General features: G+C 35.5%; 1 protein-coding gene across 1 annotated transcript in view; it reads right to left on the bottom strand.

Annotated features, from left to right (window-relative positions):
* Positions 1-20961, bottom strand: part of SHOC1 (shortage in chiasmata 1) — a 43570-nt gene that overhangs the window by 15250 nt on the left and 7359 nt on the right. Inside the window, exons 6-16 of the mRNA XM_058044146.1 lie at positions 19115-19217; positions 18267-18417; positions 16831-16938; positions 13382-13511; positions 12465-12559; positions 11229-11471; positions 9650-10096; positions 7171-7296; positions 5582-5758; positions 5186-5293; positions 3398-3585 (exon numbers count right to left, since the gene is read on the bottom strand). Coding sequence (XP_057900129.1) covers positions 3398-3585; positions 5186-5293; positions 5582-5758; positions 7171-7296; positions 9650-10096; positions 11229-11471; positions 12465-12559; positions 13382-13511; positions 16831-16938; positions 18267-18417; positions 19115-19217 — 1876 coding nt within the window. The remainder of the gene's footprint in view (positions 1-3397; positions 3586-5185; positions 5294-5581; positions 5759-7170; positions 7297-9649; positions 10097-11228; positions 11472-12464; positions 12560-13381; positions 13512-16830; positions 16939-18266; positions 18418-19114; positions 19218-20961) is intronic.

Below are 20961 nucleotides of genomic sequence, written 5' to 3'. Positions count from 1 at the left end.
AAACTGAGTCCTGGGGAATGTCACTGGCCATGAGCCTGATGTAATTCCATTCACTGTAATTCTTTGAGCTCAACCCATCTGTCAACTGCTCACCCAATCCAGTATTATGCCCAGCTCTGTGATGAACAGTTCATCTAGGATACTGTGAGAGACATTGGCTGAAGTTAAAAACTACACTCACTGGCTTCCCTTGGTCAACTAGATGGGTCACCTTGTCATAAGTGGGAAAAGAAAGGAAATTCAGTTGGTTAAGTGGCACTTTTCTCTTGTGACCCTGTGCTGGTGATGGCCAATGACTGCATTGTTTCTCAAGCATTTTTCAGTAACTCCCAGAATAAACTTTTCTATAATTTTAACAGGCACTGAAGTGGGACAGACAAGTCTGTAATTACCAGAGACTTCCTTCCTTCCCTTGAAAATTGAAACAATATTTAGCATCTTTCAATCAGCTGGAATCTCTCCAGATTCCCAAGACATTTGAAAAATAATGGAAAGAGTTCCCATAATGACATTTTTGAGCTCCTTTGAGCTCCTTTGAGTACCCTGGGATGAACCTCACTGGGCTCTATACATCTGTGCACATCCAGATGGGAGCAGCAAGTCTCAAGTAAGTTCAGGAGTGGCTGGGAGTTCAACATTATCCTTAGTCACAGTCTTCTAACACTGGGCTCTGGGGATTGAAGACAGAGGCAAAAGAAGGCACTGAATGTCTCTGCTTTGTCTACGTCCCAATTTTAAGGTGACCAACTGTGTTGAGAGTTGGTGATGTTGTCTTATTTTGCTCTTGACTTATTTAAAAAGCCCTTTTTGTCACTCTTCACAGTGTTGGCCAGCTTGAACTTCAACTGAGCTTTGGCCATATAAATTTTCTCCCTGCAGGAGTGGACAGTCCCCTTTAAAGTCACCAGCTCATAAGGGACATCCCAAGTCCATACACATTCCTTTTCCACCTAAATTCTAGAAAATCCCTGCTCAGGCAGGCCAGGCTTCTGCCTTGCTTGCTTGGCTTTTGATTTGACTTGTTCCTGAACTCAAAAAGAATGCTAGTTATAGACACTATCTAAAGATACCCCATTACGACTATTGTACTATACAGATCTGTCACATTAGAAAAATCATCCTCATGGAGACAGAACTTAATCTGAAGATGTTAGAATTCAGCCTGCAAGGTACTTATGTAACTGGATGGATTGCTGAACTGGTTAGAAAGATCTTCCAATATACAGATGGAGTCTCAAAAGTGTTTCTGCCAGAGATCTGGAATTCATTGAATATTGCTGAACACAAAAATGTTGAAAAGAATTAGAATCTACCAAACTGACACAGTCTTAAAAAGAATCCCCATCAGAGAAAGTGTTTACCTCGTCCATCATTTTAACTGATACAAACTAAACACATGCTACACTAAGTGTATAAAGAAGAATATGTACCTAAATACATCACCATACTTTCTGACAGGATGCTCTCTGAACTTTTTTGCCATTGTACAGATACTTTTCATGTTGTACACAAGATATAGATTTTAAAGAAGGCACATAATATTGTCCGACTCTTAAGATTTACAGTCATAAGATAATGGTACATGTAAATATTGAAAGCATTTTAGATCTTGTCATAAAAGGACTTCTGGTCAGACAGACAGAGGCAGATTTCAATTTCCATAAGCAGATGCACAGAAGAGCCACTCAACCATCCACTGGCGTCTTTAGAAGCAGTTTTGGACAACTGCATTTAAAAATGTAGACCTGCTTTTCCACACACAATTCAACAACAGACTCATTATATGTTCATGTGAGCCAGATGAAATTTTTAGTCATTTTCTATCTAATCATTAGTACAAAAGATAATGAAACAAAGAGCAAAACTCTTTTTTTCTAAACCAGCAGTAACTTCTTCCTTACAAAGGAAATGTCCCATTACAATCCTGCATCAATAACAACTTTGGCTAATAAAAGGATAATGAAACTATCCTATTTCACACCATATTAATGGATATTGATGTGATATGATAGAACAGGAAATAGTTCAAGGAATACAACTTTTACTTCCTTTGAACTGGAATACTCCTTCTACCTAGTCTGGCTCATTAAAACCTGTCTCTAAATGTTAGGAAACAGGAAACAATTAGTAATTGTGAATAAAATCGTAGATGGCATTATATTGCATGCATATCTCTGTATGACTAAGTCAAGCAAACAAATCAAAACTCAGGAGTTATAGCTAAAAATCTTAAAAAATCATGTTTAGTGGAGTTCAGAAGAAAAGCCAAATTGCCACTGAGCTGACTTCAAAATGACATCAAGTTCTCATACACCTCCTAATACAACATAATCCTAGTATCACAAAGCAAAATGTGCTGCTCTTAACATGACAAAAAGGATTCAAAATCATCTTAGTGTGTCTGTTGAAGGACAGACAACAAGACAATCAGCATAATTTTATTTTTGTTGCTTCATTTTATTTTTAAATTCAAAAAGGGTGTATTATAAGTTGTTATATTGTTCTTCTCAGCAAAATTTAATCAAAAGATATTCAGAGCTCCAAGTTCAACTCGTAAACACAACAAGAATAAATCCTCAGGAAGTGAAGTATGGAAGTAAGCTAAAATGAACTTAAAGATCTTTTTTGGCTGTGTTTAGGATCATAAATTCTATTCCAAACAGTTAGAACACTTTAAACACTATGCATTTCATCCTGTTTCTTAATGTGGTTAGTTTTCTGTAAAGAAATTATAAATATTCTGCAAAGGAAGGTGGTATTTGGCACTGTGTCATATCACCCAAAATATTCACACGTCCAGGAGAGAGAATCTTTGGGTAATTTGAATATACTCCAAAACTCTCTCTTCCATGCCAAAGCTATCACTCACAGATATTTGCTTCTTGTATCATTCAAATGCCAGGAGATTGGCCAGATATACTGGTTAAGCAGAGGTAATCTGTGGATAACACCATCCACACACTCCTTGGCGTATGTGTGCTCCACATCATGCCATGAAAGCACACAACCACGACTTGCACTACAACTCTGTCTATGCCAGATGAATGAGGCTTTCAACAAAAGACTATATTATAATTTTTAGTAACGGATGTAACTGATACAATAAACTTATCAGGAAAACAAAACCACCTGCAACAAGATAAAGCGCTGGCAATGCTAAAACTCTTTTGCATGTTATTTCAGGCATGGAACAAAAGGAGCTTTGATCAAACAAAAACAAAAACTTGTACTGCTGTGACAGAGTTCTAAAAAATTATTTCACCTTATTTAATCGATACCATGAAGTAATTATTAGACTTTTTTTCATGAATGAACCTTTGTTCAAACACCATCTTGCAATTAGTCATGTAATCTGGAACAATTTTGTTTGTTAAGAGAAATTGGTTACTTTGTTAACCTTAACACTGTGTTTCTCTCCACAACTTTTCATCCAATTTAACATTTCACACTGAAGTGCTGTTATTTTGGGATGAGTTTCATGCTTTTTCTGGCTGCTGTACTGTACAATCTTCAGCTGCCTCCAGATATTATTCAAACAGGATTCTAAAATGTTTTTGTAGATATCCTTTGCCTTGGACAAATAACCTGTTAATAAAGCAACAAAAGAAGTAAATGGAGTGACAAAAGATAAATGTCAAGCATTGTGTTCAATCTGCACACCAATTTAAAATCTATGTGAAGGTATCTTGCACAAAAACAGATGAAATGTTAATGGCTCCCCAACATGGAAGGAGAATATGACCACTGGTACATAAATGATGTTTATAAAACTGCTGTACTTTATGTAGTATCTGCTATGTAACTCCAGATAGAATTATATAAGATTGCATCCTAAAGCTGCAGACGCTAGCAGCAACACTCCTATACTTAACTACTTAGCTAATCTGTATTGTTTACACTGAGTAACAACAGTATTTCTATGACTGTTGTCTAAAGCTTGTTTGTCCTGTGTGTGTACCACTCTCCATATTATCACAACTACTCTCAACTCTGAATGGTGCCTTCTATGTATAAATGGTGAACAATGCTGGGGTTATCTGAAAATGCATAAAGAAAAAATACATCCAATATAACTACATGATGAATCACACAGCACAAAAACAACAGTGAAGACTACAAGGCCTACTTAGTATCTCACTCAATTTTCTAATTTTTTTCAGATCTTTTTTACTTGTACAATTTCCTATGTGAGCTGTTCCTCAGGTTTGGAAACATAGGTGCTTTTGCAACTCTGAAATATCATCTAGGAGTGCTTCTGCTACATAAAGGGTAGAGGAAGAACTGCTCATTTTTCTTCCTCCCATCCTTCTATATTGTTTATAGTAATGATGGAAAAGAATTGTACTTAGGCTTCTACTTACATATTCATTCTGTATTCTTCTTCCTATTCTTTTATTGCTAGAAATATTTAAGGAAATACAAAGTATTTCCCCCTACAGTTCAGTTTATGGCAGATGTTTTACATTTTACATCAATATTAAGGAAACACCTTCCATCAAGGGATAGTTCAGACTGAAGGTAGATGCTCTGAAGCAACTTTATCTCCTATAAAGACAGAAGGAGTCTGACTTTCCTAGGGCATTCATAAACACTCACTTCAACATCTTGTAGACCTATCGTGATAGAGATATTTGAAAATTCAAAGCACACCTATAGGAATTTGACAAGCTCAGCATTATCATTTCAGGCATTAAACTGGGTTACAATGGATTGCCATATTCCAAATTTGAATAAGACCAAAAAAGCTCAAAAAAAAAGCATCTACATAAGTCCAGTGTTGGAAGATCAAACCTGTTTCCTTCTGACACATTAGATAATATTTAAGATTTTGCTTAAAATGCTCTCAGATTTAAATAGCTCACTTCCATGAAGCCTAACAATATTTTATGTGGAATGTGTTCCACATTCACAAAAGATAGATGGTAAACAGAAAAGGACTTGATTTTTGCATGTTCCTCAGTTTCCACATAGAGATTCCAAGGAAAATTTGTCATTCTGAGATACAAGACGTATTATATATGTGAAAGCTGTTAACAAATGGAATAACAAGCAGCACTCTAGTAGTCATGAACTGAGCATATGCCCTGATGGTAAAGAGTCAGAGCTAAAAACATGAGGGATTGTCTGCAGAATGCACACAAAGCTTTGGGTTTCTGGGTATCATTATTCAGGACTGAAAACATACCTAGAGCTGTATCCAAGCCACATGTCAGTAGCAGATCTCGAACTGTCACCAGCAGGTGTACCAGAGCAGCATGTCTGAACAGCAGGATCTCCTTCTCATCTATTTTACCTTTACAAATAGAAGACAGAGGTGTGGTCTACAAAAGATGTCAGAACCCACATTTTATATGTCTATATATGTAGTCAATATATATTGACTACAATATGCAATATTGAAGTTAATAAATGTAATGTTGAACAATGAGACATTTTTGAAATAAAAGAGGAAATCAGTTGTTGTAACTCTATAAGATAAACTGTTAAAAGATTTACCATTAATTTATAAAACATCTTGACCTTGTCTCACCAATTAAGCCTGAATTAGTTGCAAAGAAGAACAGATGTTTTAAAGACATACCTTGTTTAAAATTATCACTTATCACTTTCTCTTGTTGTTTCAAGAAAAACCTTGTATGATCAAATTTAACACTGTCAAAGCTCCAAGTAACAGAAGCAAGTACACCCAGGTGTGTCAAATCTTTTAGTACAGGAATAGCTGCTTCTTCCAAGAGGCAGTATGCCTGGCATTGGCTTTCTGGATAACACAATGAACAAAACATAATAATGAAGTTTGGTTTCACATTACCACTACTGGACATGAATATTAAAAAGACCCAGCAAAGCATTAACAACTTTATCTTGTTCAGGCAAGCTGCAACATTAATGGAAAGAAGTTAACTTGCCACAGGCTCTCCTGAGTGTATCAATCAGCTCATCCTCACAGCAGGTAACCATATTGCATTTGATAACATGATGAAACTCCATGAGGAGAAGCTAGAATTTTTTACTCCTGTGACCCACACTAAGATTGTTTTACTATTCAGTTGTTCTACAGCAGCCTGTTTCTACATCAAAGTCATTTTTGAAATGCTGATTTTTGTTTTGACTGCAGAAATGCTTTAATTTCCCTCTCCTGTTGCATTAAAGGAATTTTGCTTCAAAATTTAAAAAAAAATAATTCAAAAATAAGCTTAAAGATATGATTCCCATCTCAGATGTGAACAGACGAAAAGACCACTCTACTCTTTCACTGGTTCTGTGAAAGAAAATTCTATTAAGCACATGGCTCAAATGAATGCATTTCTCAGAAAACCAAACTAATCTCTGCTAGGCTTACAACTTCCTAGGGCTGGTTATATATATAGCTTGGATAAATATTTTCTAGGTTCTCCTCTACCATTTCTACTACATGAAAAAAGCATTGTCAGTTACGTTCTTTGATACAATGCCTCATACAACAACCAGAGTTCAAGGGGTAAGGCCCAGTCATATCTGAGATAAATCTATTGCTGATCTCTACTGTGGTAAAGACCTTTCCTATCAAAACGACTACTGATCTCTTCCATCCCCATTTCCCATTTACTTAGACAAAAATGTGCAAAATAATAAATGGAAAGTACTAAATGGTATTAAGAGATTTCATGTCTGCTAATTTTGATCAGACATTACTCTAAGTCTCAGTTACTTTTTTTTCCATGCATGCAATTGGCTTTAGTCTTAAGATGGAGCTCCATAGCCTCCTCTCATCTCTGTGCCAAATAAATATCTTTCTACTTATAATACTTCCAGCCACAAAGAGAAGAGACTAAGTCTAATAATTTCTGTATTTGTCTGAGCACTACTATTTTATATGAAATTCTACTACAAAACTATATAGAACCATAGAATAAGTAAGATCATTGAGCTCAACTGCTAACCCAGAATCACCATGTTCACCACTAACCCATGTCCCCAAGTGCCACATACTCAGGTTTTTTTAACACTGCCAGGGCTGGTGAGTCTACCACTACCTCGGGAAGCCAGTTCCAATGCCTGACTAACTTTCCAATGATGAAGTTTTCCCCAATTTCCCATCTAAACCTCATCTGGTGCAGCTTGATGCCATTTCCTCTGTCCTGTCACTTATTAGCTGGGAGAAGGTAAAACAGTTCTAAAAACAGTGTATACCTGATGGCTGAATATTGATAGTGATACTGTCTTTATTCTCTTGGGTTTTTTCCTCTGTTTTTACAGTCTCACAAAAAGAATTGTCCTCTTTGAGAATATTGATATGCTGATCTTCAGGCTGTACCACTAAATAATGAAACCACAAGTGAATATTTAGCTAATCACAAAACCAGCTCAATAAATAAGAAAACTGCTCCATAAATTACTCTACATGCAAAAAAAATTTCAAATGAAGTTGTTTTTGTGAAACATACTTTTTCTTTTTATGAATTCTTTATTGTTTTCCTGGACTTATACAGTACAAAAATCCACAAGATGCAAAAACAGGTTAGGCCCTCTCAGCCTTCACAGCCCAAGAAGTTAAGCATTATCAGATTGCTCTTCCTAAGAGCAGAAATACAGACCTGGGAAAGTTAAGGAGCTGGTACTACTGGTCTATAATATAGTTCCATAGGAAACCTCATATGCCTTTATATGGAGAAAAAACTTGCATGACAGAAAATATGCTGCTGACCATAAGGAGCTCCAAGTATGAAAAGTACATCAGTGAGTGTGAGTAGAAAAGTTTAGATACTTTAAGCCATGGAGAAAGAACACAGAAGTTGCAAATGGAAAAAAAAAAGATAAAAAGAATTGCATATTGAAAATAATTTTTCTCCTTTCATCTAGCTATCTTCTGCAACTTGTTAATATTTCTAAGTAGCCTTCCTTCTTCTTGATACATACAGACGCATGAGGTTCAACTTCTGGCCACAAAGCCTCTTCTCTTTATTTCTGATTATTTTTCTGTGAGAGCGAATAAGAATATTCTTAAATATTATTGACTTTTCTACTTCAGAAGGCCACTTCCCTCAGCAAATAAACTAATAATGCAGAGACAGAACGCAAAGAAAAACTGAATTTTTATTCTAGTTAACTTAGATAATTTGCCTTATTTTGAAAAGATGTCTGGGGTTCAAAACTGGATCACTGAGTTGTTTCTACTATTTCCCTCCTGCGTATTTTCTAAACATTACACAAAATGAGATCTTTAAAAAAATAATTAAAACAACGAAGAGGCCTTACAGGCACCTCTGGCCTTTCTACTTTTCAGTTAGAGTTAGAATGATCCTTGATAAAAACTTTTCTTTATTGCAAAAGGATGCTATGTTTTATATAATTTCTACATCGATGTGGCTCATCACAGTCCCCTGTATTTTAATGGCTTCTCTATATGTCAGGCGTAACTGATCCGCACACTGTGGACTACCTGTACACATATCCTAATCTGCACTGAATCTTCTTAAACCCTCCCAAGCCTTCTCGAGAAGGTGACAGCTTGTCTTTCAATACGCTTGGATTCCTCGTTAGCCGATGCAGTGCTGGTCATGGTCCACTAGACGGCAGCATAAAACTTCAGGTACCTCGGTCTCTTACTTCTAAAATTTGGATTATTGCTTTCTGACGCCATGAAAAGTTTTATGCATCTTCGACAGAGTCAGAAACACATGAATTTTACAAAAAAAAAATTACTCCCAAAAGATCACATAAGCTTGCAATTAAACAAACATTCCAACTCTACAGCAAGTATTGCTGAGGCTTTTATGTAACAACTGTTTGGTTTTGGGTTTTTTTTTTAATGCTAGGACATTTAACTAAAACACAGATAAAAGTTATTGTAAAAATTCTCTCATACAAGTCCAAAAAATTTATCAAAAATTTTTGTACATATAATTACATTCTGAAAAGTGAATTTGGAGGTATGCCACTGTTACCTGCCACTTTATGCCACAGAGAATTCTTTTACAAACCAAATAAGAAAGTTCTTCTACATTTTTTTACCTCTCTGCTATTTTGCACTCCTTCAATGCTGAGCACATAATATGATATTCTTTTCCAAGTACTGTCATCAACAAGAACAGGCTACCAACAATTTTCTGTTTTCCCTAATATCTGTTCTGGTGCATTGTTTGATGAATTGATGGGGTTTGCACCAAGGTCAATAGCTCCAATGAACAATTCCTGTTCATTTCGTAGGCTACAGAAGTGAGTACTGATATTTGCCATCTGACAACTCCAATGAATTTGACGATTACTTCTTCTCCAAGTGGCCAGAAGATCCAATTTAGAACATATGGATGGAAGAGATCTCCAGAATTAAGTACCATTTACAGTTACTTTGTCAGAATAGGAATAAACTCAAATATGTATTTTATGAAATATCACTTTCAACAAAAATAATAGCACCCCTGCCCCCAGTTCATCCTAAGTAAACCAACCAACCAACCAACCAACCAACCAACCAAAATCCTCTAATATATTTAAGGGAAAACAACAAAAGGTAAGATAGTTAGCTAAAAATTCAGTTACATTTAAGACCACAAAAATGTTGCCAATTTACTTCAAATAATTGACTAGGATGAACTAGCATCTATTGTAACTGGTGAAATGGAGAAGAATTTAATCTGGAAAAAATGGCAGATTAAGCTGGTTCACATACCTTTTTCAGGCCTATCTACATAATATTTGTCCTCTCTTTGGGTGACTGTATATTTAGATCTCATCATAATGAAGTTATTCAGATCAGAATCATCGTTGGCCCATTTAGAAGCAAGTGCAAGAGATGCAGGCTTTCCACTACAGGATGATTTGTCTAGTTTAGAAGACACATCTTTACAGCTGTCTGATTCAGATGGTTTGGGGGTTTTCTTTTCTTGGTTTAAGAAGCAAATTGCCTCTTCTGTCTTAATCTTGCTTATGCTTCCTCCAGTAAGCTCTGCCACAGATGTATTTGTACTGTGAATTTTGGCAGGTGACGGAACACTCACAGCAAAGTTCTGCCTTTGAATCTGCAGTGACAAGTCAGGATTAACTACTTTCTCTGATGAATGTCTTTCAGCAGAAAGCAGCTCTTGGTTTGTCACACAATTCTTCTCCTCAAGCCATCCTAAAAAATACAATTTAATTTATGTGCTGCAACACAGATTCTTTTCTTTTCTTTCTCCTCATTGGAATTAAGGACTTTGGGTGATTTAAAGACAGGTATTTTTACAAACTTCTTCTTTGCGCCTTCTCAGATCACTAGGATCCCTTTTCAGAAAACTTGCACTGACTAGTTCTAAGTAAAAATGCACAGTATTAAGATACAGAAGGCAAGGCTATTGTTTGAAGTTTTCACCATCTACATGGAATTTATTGATGTTGGATTTCTAGAAAGTGAGATGAAATATATTTCATTAGGAAGAAAAATTGTCAATTTTTGTTTCCTAGAGAGCAAAAAGAAGAATGCAAACAGTTCCCTCTGAAGATATGCTTCACTAGAACTACGACTTTTTTGCACCGTGGCTGCACAGCCATCTGAAATACAGTAGCTAAACAATTAAAGAATGTAAAAAGCAGTTAATTGGAAATGTTCCTGCATGAGCAGTATCTACATGTTTCACAATATATCATGTTACTGTCAATCCTTGGAGTTCTACAGCCACAGCTGGTGCCTTGCAGTCTAGCCATAGTTATACAACAAAATCTGAATAACTTTTTGCTTTTTTTGTTGAAGTTTGATTACAAGTATGCAAAAATGTCCATGAAAAATTCTGAAGTGATGAGCTGTTCAAATTTGAAATAGTCTGCATAAAATAACTCCTCTACAGCCTCACAAAATAAGGAATTTTCACTCTAACATACTCCCCCCCACTGACATTGTAGAGGTAGGACTATGTGAATATCTGCTTTATTAAAATATTTCAAAGCAAAACTACTACTACTTAAGAAATTATCCTGAATTAAACTATTTTATTAAAAAATGACTGGTGGAGGGTATTCTTCATCTGCACAGTAACAGAAAAAATGACTTTGTGTAGCTCAACACTTTTCTTCCTCCAATTTCTTCTAAGTTAGTGAAAGTACACTTTAAATGCAGTAGTGCCCTTCCTTCATTTTAATGTAAAACATTTTGCTCTTAAGAATAAGAAAAAATTAATTTCCTTTGTTCTTGGAGATCTGTAACTCCCTGCATGACTCTCTGTTTAAGTACCAATCTTTGCCTTTCCATCACTTATTTTAAAAAAGAAGATACTTACTTTCTAATTGATATGTTGTAAATTGTGTGAATGTTTCTACTTCTGTTGGAAGTAGACTGTTTGCATTACTTCCATCCATATTGAATTGTTCCAAAATTTCTACAGCTGCTGCATTTAAAATTCTATGAAGCCACCAGCCCTCCTCTAGTGAGCCAAGCATTGGTGCTTCAACCTCAAGTAGCAGCTTTTTCTGCAGCTCTCTCAGTGAATGATGCTGATGTGCAAGGTTAACAGCTGGATGCTCTACAAAAGAACCAGAAATTAACACATAATATCAATAAACCAGAAAGATGAAAACAGAATGTCCTTTTTGAAATGAAAGCTCCCAAGTACTCCTGGCCTATTACATGTATCTGTTATTCATACTTCCATTTGTAACTCCGTGTCCATCAATAAGAGCAAAGTGGTTAACACTATCAGAGGAAGTGTGCTTTTCTGAGTTCTTTGAGTAAAAGGGGTAAGGGTTTCAATTTTTTTTTCAAATCTAATAATGTGTAGCTGCATTACTAAAGTTACAAATTATCTTGTTAATTATCTGCGGGTTATTGTCATGGTTACAAAGACTTATCATATCCTTAGCTGAAAAAAAATTAACTGAAACAGTAATGAGCATACCATACATTATTTTCAACTATAAATCAAAGTACAAATGAATTGGACAACAAAAAAAGTCAATATACAGAACTTAATCCTGAGACTTGTAAAATGAAGGCAAATAAAATGAAATGAAAGAATAGTAGTAATATATATTCTGGCACTTTCATGAATAGCCTGCAGCTTGTTTTGGTTTTGTGTATTCTGCTTCTCTTCTACTCTTGTGAAGTTACAATATTATTTTCCATTAACAGTACTATTGTATTGGTTGCTACATATTTTGAAACATTATTTATAGGAAAATACCACACAGGAATGAGTTAAACAGATTACCAAATTTCAACTATAAGTTATTTCATATAATAGTAGTGAACACTGTCATGAAAAAATTAAAATCTCTTGCTTAATTCAAATTATTGCCATAGAAGGATACATGGTACATCAACTTCTGTGTTGCCATACTCTAACTTCTTGTAAGTACTAAAATAATCACAAAACTTCACAGGGTTACAGTAACTGAATAAACTTCAATTGCTCAAATATGTGCTCTGAAATTTAACATTATATTTTCTGCTATATTTCTGCATGTACATGGAACTTATAAACATCAGTTAGAAATTGATCATCGATTAGAATCCTTACCGACAAGCAAAAGAGAGCTCATATTATCCCGATACTTCTCTGATTGCCATACCAAAGATTCTAAGAATTCCCTAGAGGGCTCTGCAATCAAAATACTATGAAGAACATAAAAAAATGTGCATGTATGAAATTTAGCAGCATTATCTGTTGAATTTTGATTTATATAGATATACTTTTAAAGATATATATACTTTGTCTTTAAATTTTCAGTTCATTCATTCATTCACTCGTTCCTGGATTTTTTTTTCCCCTATCCATATGGAGGATGATAGGAAAGAGTAAGTGGAGGAGCCATCATGGTTGGGTCATGAAGTAAAGCAGCACTGAGTGAAAACACTGTCTAGACTGTGGCTCCCATCCCAAAGGGATATCAAAATTCTTCCTGCATGTGTTAGAAAGATAGCAAGGCAAGAAACACTAGTCTCAAATAAGATGAGAAGGCAAAGAGGGAGCAATCCTAATCCTATATTGGCATGAAAAGGCCTGAAATCTATTGTTGGAGGGTATCCCTGAAACAGACAATACTTTCTTACTATATCTCTTCTGGACATTTTGCAGGTGATCCTTGTGCAACATATGTGCTTGCCATAAGCAAAAATACATGCATATGCCCATACATACACTTGCTAAATACTTTAAATATTTACTGTTGCCTACTGCAAAAACAAGACCAGATTTTCAGGCTATAAAATCCTCCCAGAGAAAGAGGACTATGGAAGCAACTTCCTTTCCTTTTTCAGATGCCTCTAGAAAACCACACATATGGACTGTGCATTCCATCACTCTTTCGCACAAAATAAAATATATTTGCAGCTCAAAGAATGTAAGTAAGTACCAATTCATAAATACAGTGAAGTTATTTTTTCATTAATTTTGAGGATTCATGACAGAATTTGTCACTACCAAGGTTTCATTACCTGTTACCAGAGAGAGAAATAGGTTCTTCTTGAAGTCCTCTGCACAGAAAATTAACCCATGATCTTTGTTGTCTGCATGGAGGAGTTAAAGGCACTTCCATTTCATCTTTCAAATATGGAATATATTCAGCTGGAAATTGCATAAATCCCCAGCCAAAACAAAAATAAAAATCAAAATCACAAAGCTACTTGTGAATGAAATATACATGCTTATGAATCTTACACAAGTGAAGTTCTGGATTAAAATAGACAATATTTTCATGGGACAATTCAGTAAGCTATATGCCCCACACATATAACTTCCAGACGGTTTGGGGAAACAATTGTAGATCACATTCCTTGATGTAGTTCTGGGTACATATGCTTCACAGATAAGATTATTTTTATAATTAAATCACCAGGTATCACAGCTGAGATTTTGATATTTATCCATAAATGAAGTTAATTAAGAGTGAGAGACACTATAGGCAATATTGTGGTTGCTGTAAGAAAAGCCTCAGGAACTTCAAAACCAGTCAGGATTTTAAAGAAAAAAAAATACTCTTTCAAGCAGAATTAGTTCTCATTGAAATTTCTAGGGAGATCACTGAAATTAATTACAACACCAGTTTTTGTTTTTGGATGTTTCTTTTTTTTTAAGGAGTATACAAAAAACCTGCCATGTTAAAAGTCTTCTACAAGTAATTTTGAACATTCTTTATTTCTTCCTCCCTATTATATTAAATGTGGATATATTAATGATTACTGGGTTTTATTCAAGTCTTATTACAAATTTGCAACTTCATTGATTTTGGTGGTTCACATGATTGCCCTGGTATTAGTCTCTATGGCATTCTACTAACCCAAAAGCAGAAACCACAAAAACCACAGTCATTCCATGTTCTGTGAAAACTAAAAATTGTGAATAAATCAGCACCTCCACGAGGAAAAACACTTATAATGAATTCCCTGTTCCTTCCACCAGGCAGCAAGTAGATGCAATCATCATACCCACATTGCCTGGACAATTAGCACAAAGAAGCCTATGAATCAGTCACCTGTCCAGCTGCTCACAGCTTCTCCTTGAAGGACCTAACAAGCTGATTGTTAGGCAGGAAGGGTAAGGGACAGTGATAGAAAGCCAGAGGACACAAACATATCAGAAAAACGGGGAAAAAAAGTAAGAAATTAAAGTGGGTACAAAATAAAACAACACACTTCCAGTCAGTATAACTTCTTTTCCACTTAGAACAAAAAAGGTTCAATGAACTCATGCTGTGAACTTCAGCTCACAAACCAGTTTTTGTGAGGAGCAACAATTTTAGGACTTTACTTTGAACAGGACAGAAGCTGGTCTCAGGACAGCAAAAATACCTGCTGTATCTAAAAAGAACTATTCTTTCTCTTTGAGCAATACTATTAATATTTGTTCTTTTCTAGTTATTTATGCCTTTGAGACTGGAATTCTTCATCAGGTACATTAGTCAAACTCTGCCTACACCCAGAGTAACATTCCCTTCTCAGAACATTGCTGACTCAGAGAACTATCTTGTGTCTCAATGTCTTTTCTAAACAAACTCAGTGACTACAGAAAGAATGTTCAGTCTTATGACTGCTTCTTCACTGAATTTAAGCAAACATATTTCACTTCTGGTAACTCATAAAGAGCAAAATTAATTAGAAGGAGAAGACTGATTGATAGCAGAAGTTTCTGTATTGGGTGTTAGGTTTCAGCTGAGATACCTGACAGTCTTCTAGTTACCTATGCTTGCACACATTTTTAGGTCTCTAGCCTACAGACCGGAGTCCATTCTGAAAAAAAAAAGAAAAAGGAGAGAGAGAGAGAGAGATGGAAGCTGATTGTGGCCTAACAATAGAATTCTGCCTGAATCAACACCAGACCTAAGAGAGCAACTGGTAATAAAGACTAACGCAGCCACTTTCTTTAAAAGACAATTCAAGATGGCTTGACCACTCATCTACTGCAGAAGAATGAACAATACCCTAAAGAAGATCACAGTCTATTTTTTAGTACTACATACAGCGCAAGAGTCTGATCTACTGCACGTAAGCCCCTCCTGCTTGTAAGCTTTAGAAGTAAAGAGCAGTCAAGAGAGCTGACTACACACAGATTACAGTTTATCATGCTAGACAATAATCCCCAGATGTAAAATAAGCTTAACTTTATCTTGGTGGAACTTGGTGTGTTTGCATTGAGCTTTTATATCAGACACTTTGAATGATATGATTGTTCCAACCAAAATTCCACTACAATATAGTATCTAAAGCATGGTACTATTAGTACTATTAGTCTGCAGGGGACAACTATCAGCTAAATTTAAAACTTGTTGAAACTAAGACAATAAGAAAGGTCTTGGTCTGGAGAAAACTCAATATTTCTTGAGTATTTTAATAACTTCTGTATGGAAAACTATCAAGTAAACAAGCACTGATGGATAATACTGCTACTGTCCACTGCAACAATAGATAGATCTTTTCATAGAAAGGATATACATAAGGATGAGATGTACAAGTATCATCATGCTCAGATCACATTTATTTGTAAATGTTACTCTTTGTGCAGGCTCTTCTACATTAAACGAAAGGTGAAAAATGTCACCAGCACAGCCATTTTCCTGCCTCGCTTAGTCAGCCAGAATTTAGCTGTGAATCCAGTAGGGCTGGCAAAGACTGTACATTATTTTGAAAGGTTACACCTGGAACCCAAAAAAACTTTAACTAAGGTTGGATGACTAGGTTGAGCAGTGAGACACCAAAGCTGCTCAGCACTGGTCAATGGTGTAAACAGCATGACTTGGGTTTTCAACATAATAAAGGTGGACACGCGGAGTGTATTTCCTGATTCCAGTGCAGGAGAGAAAGGATCCAATGCATATTAGCACATACTTAACAGGTGGAGTTAATTTCTGTAGAAAACAGCTCTGGCTTAATTTCCCAATCACACACAATTACTGAACCATTTGCAAAACAGGGTATCTGCACAGGAGTTTTCAGTCTCTAGAATTTATAAACACAGCAATGCTACCTGAATTGTTTCTCCACCACCCTCTTTTGAAAGCATTTATATCAGACTTCAACAAACTTTAAACTCTGCTCTTTGACTCCACAATTTTAATCAATCTGCCTTAACTTTCATCTCCCCTCTCTTGGTAGATGAGTTGCTAGATATAAAAAGATCTAAAAATCTTATAAAGTGCAAAAGTTATAGACATTGCTTACAGCCAAATGCAACACGAAGGAATTGTAAAGTTGCTTGTGTTTAGACTATAAAGCTCTACAAAGGAGCATCTCACTTCTACCTCCTTATGGTGTGGGTACAAAAGAATAGATTACACAAAGTGAATCTTCTTACCTGTGTGGTACATGTTCTCCCAAAAATAGAATATTAGAGAAACTACTTGAAGAATTCATCTTAAATATTACCCCTTGATTTATACAGATCTTCCTACCTGACTCACAGAATTCCAACATACTTGTGCTAATACTGGAGCAAACCTCTTGTGGAATGGAACAGTACTTGGAAATTTCTATTTTGCATGTAATTTCTGCTTTGAGATCTGAAAACAGATTTTAAAAGGAGCCATAAATGAACCATTTATTAATTTTTCCAGTCAGACCTTTCAGTCTTTTTATTGAAACTCCATGATAAATTGTTATGAAAAATTAATCACGCTTGGTAGCCCCAGATGCTTTAACTGATTAGAGCAGTGCTCAGTCTTGTCCCTTAAGTGACAAAAAAATCCCCCCCCCCAATACTGTACAGTCACTATCTGAATTATCCCAAGATCTTATGACTACAATGATTTCCAGAACAACTAAGTAGCCTAAATATAAGTTACTAGGAGTATGTGTATGTAGATTCTTTTGCTACCAAAAAAGGACTAAAACAAAACCACCCACAATAGGTTGACTTTTATGTACGGAATCCTCAAATCTCTGCAATCTCAGCTTGAAACATGACACATACTAAATATATCGGGGAATGCACACGAAACTGTTTTAATGAAATATCCACTTTTAAAAGTATTGTTTCTGTCTTCAGTAAGAGACTGGTTTACTTCAAACTGCTGTTCTATGAGACACAGAATTCAGCACACATCCTCCATCTTTAGAAGCATTAAGCCACCTCCTTTGAGCTGCTTCCTGTCCACCAAAAACGTGGAAAATTATTTATTTTGACTTTAAAAAAGCCCAACCCTCAGGCAATGCCTTTTTCTTTTAACTAAACAAAACACTGTCATACAAATCAATCCATTAGTCAACAACTGTCATCAAAGTTATATTTATCAGTACTCTGAAAGCATTCAGTAATTTTTCGAAAATTTCTTTCAAGAAACTATTACTGCCATTGAGAATAATCCTGTTATCCATGGAAATATTTAACCATTTTCCCCCAGAAATCTGCTTTTGTGTTTGCAATTACAATGCAACAAAAGCATTTTTTATGGTATGACTGTTCTGCATATAATCTTCTTAGGGATGTCTCTGAAAGTAAACTTAAAAACATATTAGAGAGCACAGCACCAAATTATTATAGCTATATTGATTATATATCTATATCTATATCTATATATCTATATCTATAACTATATCTATATCTATAGCTATAGCTATATAAAATCACAGCTCATATTACTTTTGTGTTCAAGATGACAACACAGCCCTGGACTGAGTCAAATGGCAAGTCATTTACTACCCCTAAAGGAGACCTGTCTAATACCAGAAATTTGGGTGTAACACAGGTCCTAGTTCATCAACAGAACTTCTCGTCTGATAAACTGTGAAGTAATTTTTAAGTGAACTCAATATAAAAGAGCTTGACTGTGCTAAATGTGTTCAAATGAAAGGAAAATCAGGTCAAGCACTTAAAAAAACCAACCCTCACCTTCTCTGATCACTTGTTTGCAAAGGTCTTCATCATCTACAGTGACTGGAGCTAAATTTAACACCTCCTTTAGTTCCAAGTATGATGGAACTGCCACAGATCTGCCACTCTTAGGTTTGCTCAATTCTAAATCAACAGGCAACAGGAAATACTGAAAAAATATTAATCACAACAGAATGGTCAGTAAATTTCCTTTCATATGACTGTACAGTCAAAGCTTCTTAAAATCTTCAAATAACTTTTATCCTAAACCAATTAAGGAGCTCTTGGGAGAGAAATCATTTCACATTTACACATGAAGCTTTGCTCAACACAGAGTAAAATACAATGTTACACAACTTCAGATTGACTCAGTGGAGCACAAAAATTGTGCGTTAATTTACAGTTCCCAACCAAGTAAATTCCTCCTTTATTTTATTAAAAGTCTGTTTTTTAGAATTTTGAAAAATGGAGCAAAAAGTAGATTTGACTTCTTTAAAAAAAAAAAGCCAATCTGGTCCTCCAAATCCCAGAACATGTCTTGTAGCCTTCCCTTTCCCAAGCTCATGTCATGGCTTCCTGTTCTAATTAATTTTTATTCTTAGCGTAACAAGTATCTACATAAAACTGCAAACACATCAGGTACCAGGACAAACAGCTTGTCAGAGCAGAGATTCCTAAAAACAGCATCCAAGAATTAAAAAAACACAAATAATGTCAGTGTTTCCTAATATTAGAAACATGAAAGCTTGAAACATTTGGCAAATATGAAAAGAACTCAGTAAGATGACTTGCAGGTGAACAAACACACATGCATAACAGAGAATAACCACTAATGTAATATATAGTATGAAAAAACAGTATGATACCTCTTCATCTTTTATAGATACAGTACAGAAACTCTCTTTAATCCCCTGCAAATCATTATGATTCTCTTCCATCTTCATTCCATTTTGGAAAGTCAAACATTCTCTTTAAAAGATCATAAAAGAAAGTAAGTGACTTCTCTGTATTATTACTTAATGTCTAAAACTGAAACTCTTTGCAATAGTTTTGATAGCCATATACATGGCAAACGTATTTCTAAATCCATGCCTTTTCTAAGAAGGCAATTCCAAGTGATACTGTACTGATCTGTGTAATCAACCAAAGAAAATTTTTAAGAAATAGTTCATTATATGCAGAGTAGAATTGCTTAATATTGGGGCTTGCCTTAAACAGTTACATCAAAAAACCATCATATCATAATTCTTCAGCCTCCCAGCACAAAAGTCCCCTCATGTAAAAGCCCTTTCTGCAAAAGCTGCAGATCTAATTTCTTCCAACGTACAATTTTTTACTAGACAGAAAATCTCTGTAATCTATTTGCCTTATTTATCTTTTGCCACCTTTTGCTCCTATTTTCAGGAAAGATTCAGCATGAAAGAAGGCAGAGTGTGCTTATTACGAGTTAAAGTGAAAACTAAAGTATGTTCCTGATTTAACTGAAAAACTTTAAAACACTTGGAAGTAAAACTCAGGAATGAAGCTAATACCTGCATTGTAAAGCACGGACGCATGCAGCACAGGGATGAAGATTTGTCAGGCAGAAAGAAAACGCTTCATCAGGCGTTTGTGCCAATTACAGGCACTAAATTTGTAGTGACTTGTTAGGAGAGTAACTTCTTTATCAGTCCCTCACACAACTATCTTCCAAAGGAATATTTTAGATCGCCGAGTACAAACTGTTCTATGTCCAGCCTTGGGCTGCTCATTAATTTTAACTCAAGCTGAGGTCTGTCTAATTGAGTCCCTTTCAGTAATTGCATCTCCCTGTGTGCTGCACTAGGAGATCTGGACTCCCACCTTGGACAGGTCCATGGTTTTGCTAGTCAACCACAGGTCAGGAGGTCAGAGCCATTTCTGTAAAGCTTCACATTAGCATTTTTTTTTCCAATTACTGGTATTTCTGAAAGTCATTTATAGAATTTGGATCATAGTTTCTTCATGATCCAATACCCACCTCTTTCACAGTATATTTACAGCATTCATACAGTCTTACATCCAAGATTCACTGCAAGACTGGGCTCATCTTTGAAAAAACAGGCAAACAATCCCATTCCTTCTTGTTCTACTATGGGTACAGTTGGTTCAGTTAGAACCTGTTTTACCTTGCCTGTCAGTCATGCAACCCTTCCAAGTGCAAAGGAAGCAATACAAATAGTCCAGACATGAAGTAAATCAGCACAAATGTTTAGTCAGACTTTATGAATGCATATACACGATGAGTATATTAACAAAATACTAAGCCCATTTTTGATACAGCATAGCTGTTTAAATGTACTGGTTTGTTAAAATTCATGACATAGGTATCATTCAATTAAATTCAATCAACCTAGCAATACAAAACTGAGCAAAACCATAAGAATAAATAATATTTGAACTTGAAGAAATACAATTCAACTGGGAAAAAGCATGGACTTACTGGCAGCACATCTGAGAGGAGAGGAAAAAGGAACATGGAAGCATGTGTAAAATTCTAGCCCTACCAAATTTAGTGATACTTTCATGATAGGGAATCAGTCAGTCTGAGGAAGGACTAAGTCCCTTAAAGATGCACATTTTTTCAATATTCCAAAACTAATATCCTGATTGCATTTCACATCTATAGAATGTAAGAATGACAATTTCATTAATCCAGTTCTCTTAATGCATATAAATTTCACCCTCCTCATTT

This window comes from Melospiza georgiana, chromosome Z (assembly GCF_028018845.1).
Source record: "Melospiza georgiana isolate bMelGeo1 chromosome Z, bMelGeo1.pri, whole genome shotgun sequence".
NCBI lineage: Eukaryota > Metazoa > Chordata > Aves > Passeriformes > Passerellidae > Melospiza > Melospiza georgiana.
The sequence above is the reverse complement of the archived record's forward strand: the minus strand, read 5'-3'. Positions and strand labels throughout refer to the sequence as shown.